The sequence below is a fragment of the Cervus canadensis genome, chromosome 29 (genome assembly GCF_019320065.1).
Source record: "Cervus canadensis isolate Bull #8, Minnesota chromosome 29, ASM1932006v1, whole genome shotgun sequence".
Taxonomy (NCBI): domain Eukaryota; kingdom Metazoa; phylum Chordata; class Mammalia; order Artiodactyla; family Cervidae; genus Cervus; species Cervus canadensis.
Window position 1 is genome coordinate 25,512,576 of NC_057414.1, and position 3,618 is coordinate 25,516,193.

The 3,618-nt window shown below is 38.9% G+C and overlaps 1 protein-coding gene across 1 annotated transcript; it reads left to right on the plus strand.

Annotated features, from left to right (window-relative positions):
- The first annotated feature begins 1,026 nt into the window (after window positions 1-1,026).
- Window positions 1,027-1,989, plus strand: LOC122431009. Its single transcript, XM_043452033.1, has one exon. The coding sequence runs from the start codon at window positions 1,054-1,056 to the stop codon at window positions 1,987-1,989; it is 936 nt and encodes a 311-aa protein (XP_043307968.1). The 5' UTR covers window positions 1,027-1,053.
- Window positions 1,990-3,618: the final 1,629 nt, after the last annotated feature.

Consider the following 3,618-nt stretch of genomic DNA (forward strand, 5'->3'; position numbering starts at 1 on the left):
ATTTCTATGGAGAACATATGCAAAACACATGATTATTGAAAAAAAAAAACACATCATAAGTGACCCTTAGTGTTTGTCTTCAAAAGCCATTATTATATTTTGGAAATATGAATAATTATCTGACTGCCAGTACTTCAACCATGAAGCTCAAATCGCCTAAACCATTCTTAGTGCACTGCTCCCAGGGTCAGAGTGGTGGAATATATGACTTAAATTTATGCTGTTACATTATGTTCCCTTGGAGTATCCAAATTAGAAATAGGAGCAGGGTTCCTGGAACTTGGAAAAGCTGTTGAGATATAAATACTATGCCTGCTAATCAGTTGTGTTTCTAAACTCCTGGGTCATGGTCCAGGCTGGAAGAAGGTGACCACTAAAGCAGCAGATCTCAGATGGAATGAAGCTGATAGTTGCCTAGTCCTTTTGAAATTATAGAGCTCCCCTGGTAGCTCAGCTGATAGTCTTCCTGCAATACAAGAGACCCTGGTTCAATCCCTGGGTCAGGAAGATCCCCTAGAGAAGGGATAGGCTACACACTTCAGTATTCTAGGGCTTCCCTTGTGGTTCAGCTAGTAAAGAATCCATCAGCAATGCAGGAGACCTGGGTTTGATCCCTGGGTTGAGAAGATCCCCTGGAGAAGGGAGAGGCTACCATTCTGAGTGAAATGAAAATACTGGCCATTTGACATGCATTATATTAATAGAGACACATTGGATATGAAAGGAAAAGAAAAACTCCTCAGAAATAAGAGTAGTAACATTTGTTCTGACTGACTTTAAAAATCCAGGATTGGTGTCTTCTTTTAAAATAGTATTCGATATCTTCATTATAATTTTCTTGAAGTCTATACTTTCTATTCTAGTACAACCAGAATCATTGATTTTCATGAGAACCCCACATTATGAACCTTCTCTGATGAGGGATGAAGTAATGATCTCTCCAGAATTACTCTCCCTCACGCACACACATGTACATACATACACACACACAGAGGAACACAAAAATACACTCATCTTTTTTTTTTTTTAATACTTAGAATTACGGAGAGAATAATGGATGCTGGAAATCACTCCTCAGTGACTGAGTTCATCCTCGCTGGGCTTACAGAACAGCCACGACTCCAACTGCCCCTTTTCTTCCTCTTCCTAGGAATCTATGTGGTCACGGTGGTGGGGAACCTGGGCATGATCACACTGATTAGGCTCAGTTCTCACCTGCACACTCCCATGTACTATTTCCTCAGCAATTTGTCCTTTATTGACTTCTGTCAGTCCACTGTCATTACCCCCAAGATGCTGGTCAACTTTGTGACAAAGCAGAACATCATTTCTTACTCTGAATGCATGACTCAGCTTTACTTCTTCAGCACTTTTGCTATTGCAGAGTGTCACATGTTGGCTGCAATGGCATATGACCGCTATGTTGCCATCTGCAACCCCTTGCTTTACAATGTCATCATGTCTTATCACATCTGCTTCTGCCTCACAGTAGGAGTTTATATTTTGGCCATCATTGGATCCACAATCCATACAGGATTTATGTTGAGACTCCTTTTCTGCAAGAACAAGGTGATTAACCATTATTTCTGTGATCTCTTCCCACTTTTGGAACTATCCTGTTCCAGCATCTTCATCAATGAATTATTGGTTCTAGTCTTGAGTGCATTCAACATCCTGACTCCTGCCTTAACCATCCTAACATCCTACATCTTCATTCTCCGCAGCATCCTCCAAATCCACTCCCCTGAGGGCAGGTCCAAAGCCTTCAGCACCTGTAGCTCTCACATCTCAGCTGTTGCTGTTTTCTTTGGATCTGCAGCATTCATGTACCTGCAGCCATCATCTGTGAGCTCCATGGATCAAGGAAAAGTGTCCTCTGTGTTTTATACCTGCATTGTTCCCATGCTAAATCCTCTAATTTACAGTCTGCGTAATAAGGATGTCAGATTTGTCCTGGAGAAAATTCTGGAAAGAGGAAAATATATATGATTAGAATCAATAGCATGATATCATATAACTCATTTGGTTAGCTGAGATATGCAGTGTGTTAGATTTATTGTTCAAATTTTTGGAAATTTATTGATACTTCTCTATATAATTCACCTCCAAAATTCTCCTCCTGGCAACTTCTTTGAACATACATTACAATGATTATATAAGGAGAAATACAATAATAGATTTTTTTTTGGCAGATATCAGAGAGTTTAATCACAAGTTATAGCAAATTGACACTTCGTTAGTGAGGGAGAGACTCAAACTTTTAGACTCAGAAGAAGAGCAAATTGTATTGAAAACCACCAGGTACAGAGGTCTGACTACAAGCTGGTTTCCTCCACATTCTTGCTGCGGCCATAATTCTTAAAAATACCTGTAGCTACTTATCATCTTGCCAGTTTACCCATGTAGGTTTACCCATGTAGGTTAAATGGAGAAATATTTTTAAAATCAGAACAAATTAGAATCCTTTTTGTGAACTATTTAAACTTTTCTTTGGAAGTGTGAACTTAGTAACTCAATTTTAATGTTTGTGTTTCCAGGTTCACAGAGCTTAACGGTGTCTTTTTTTTTTTTTTTTTTAACTTTCCAGGTACCATATGCATTCTTTATTCTGAGGAATTCTTTATTCCTATCTTGTCTTACCGTCATGCTCTCTCACTCTTTCTAATGAAAAAGAGTTCCCTTTGAGGGTTTTGCTTAGGCAGCAGGTTAAAGTGTTCAGAGAAAAACATGGATTTGCCCTTTAGATATCTAGACTAATTTCATTCTATCATGATGCTGCAACTTTGAGTGGTAATTCCGGGAGCAGCCAGGGGTCTTAAAGGGTTATATGATATTGAGAAGTTTGCATCCCTCCCCACACCGCGCCCCACATTCTTTTAAAACTAACTCGTTTCATAATGAAACTACATCTGAATCATGCCTAAATAAAATGTAACAATGCCCTTAGATATTCAGAGACTCCTTTACTTTCTAATAAAGTGGTAAGAAACTGAATACAGTTGACCCTTGAACAACATGGGTTTGAACTGCATGGGTCCACTTAAATGTGGATATTTTTCAGTGGTAATTACTAGAGTGCTACATAATCTGCAGCTGGTTGAATCCACGGATTTGGAGGAACTCTGGGTATGGAGGGCTGACTATAAGTTACATGAAGATCAACCTCTGCCTTATTCAACAGCCAAATGTAGTTTATTTTTTCAAATAATTTTGAATAATTTTTTTTCAGAGTTGAAATTCTGATTAAAATTCTTATTTATTTATTTATTTTACTTAACAATATTGTATTGGTTTTGCCATACATTAACTTGAATCTGCCATGGGTGTACATGTGTTCCCCATCCTAAACCCCCCTCCCACCTACCTCCCTGTCCCATCCCTCTGGGTCATCCCAGTGCACCAACTCCAAGCATCCTGTATCATGCATCAAACCTGGACTGGCAATTCATTTCACATATGATAATTTCCATGTTTCAATGCCATTCTCCCATATCATCCTGCCCTCGCCCTCTCCCACAGAATCCAAAAGACTGTTCAATACATCTGTGTTTCTTTTGCTGTCTCGCATACAGGGTTATCATTACCATCTTTCTAAATTCTATATATATGCGTTAGTAT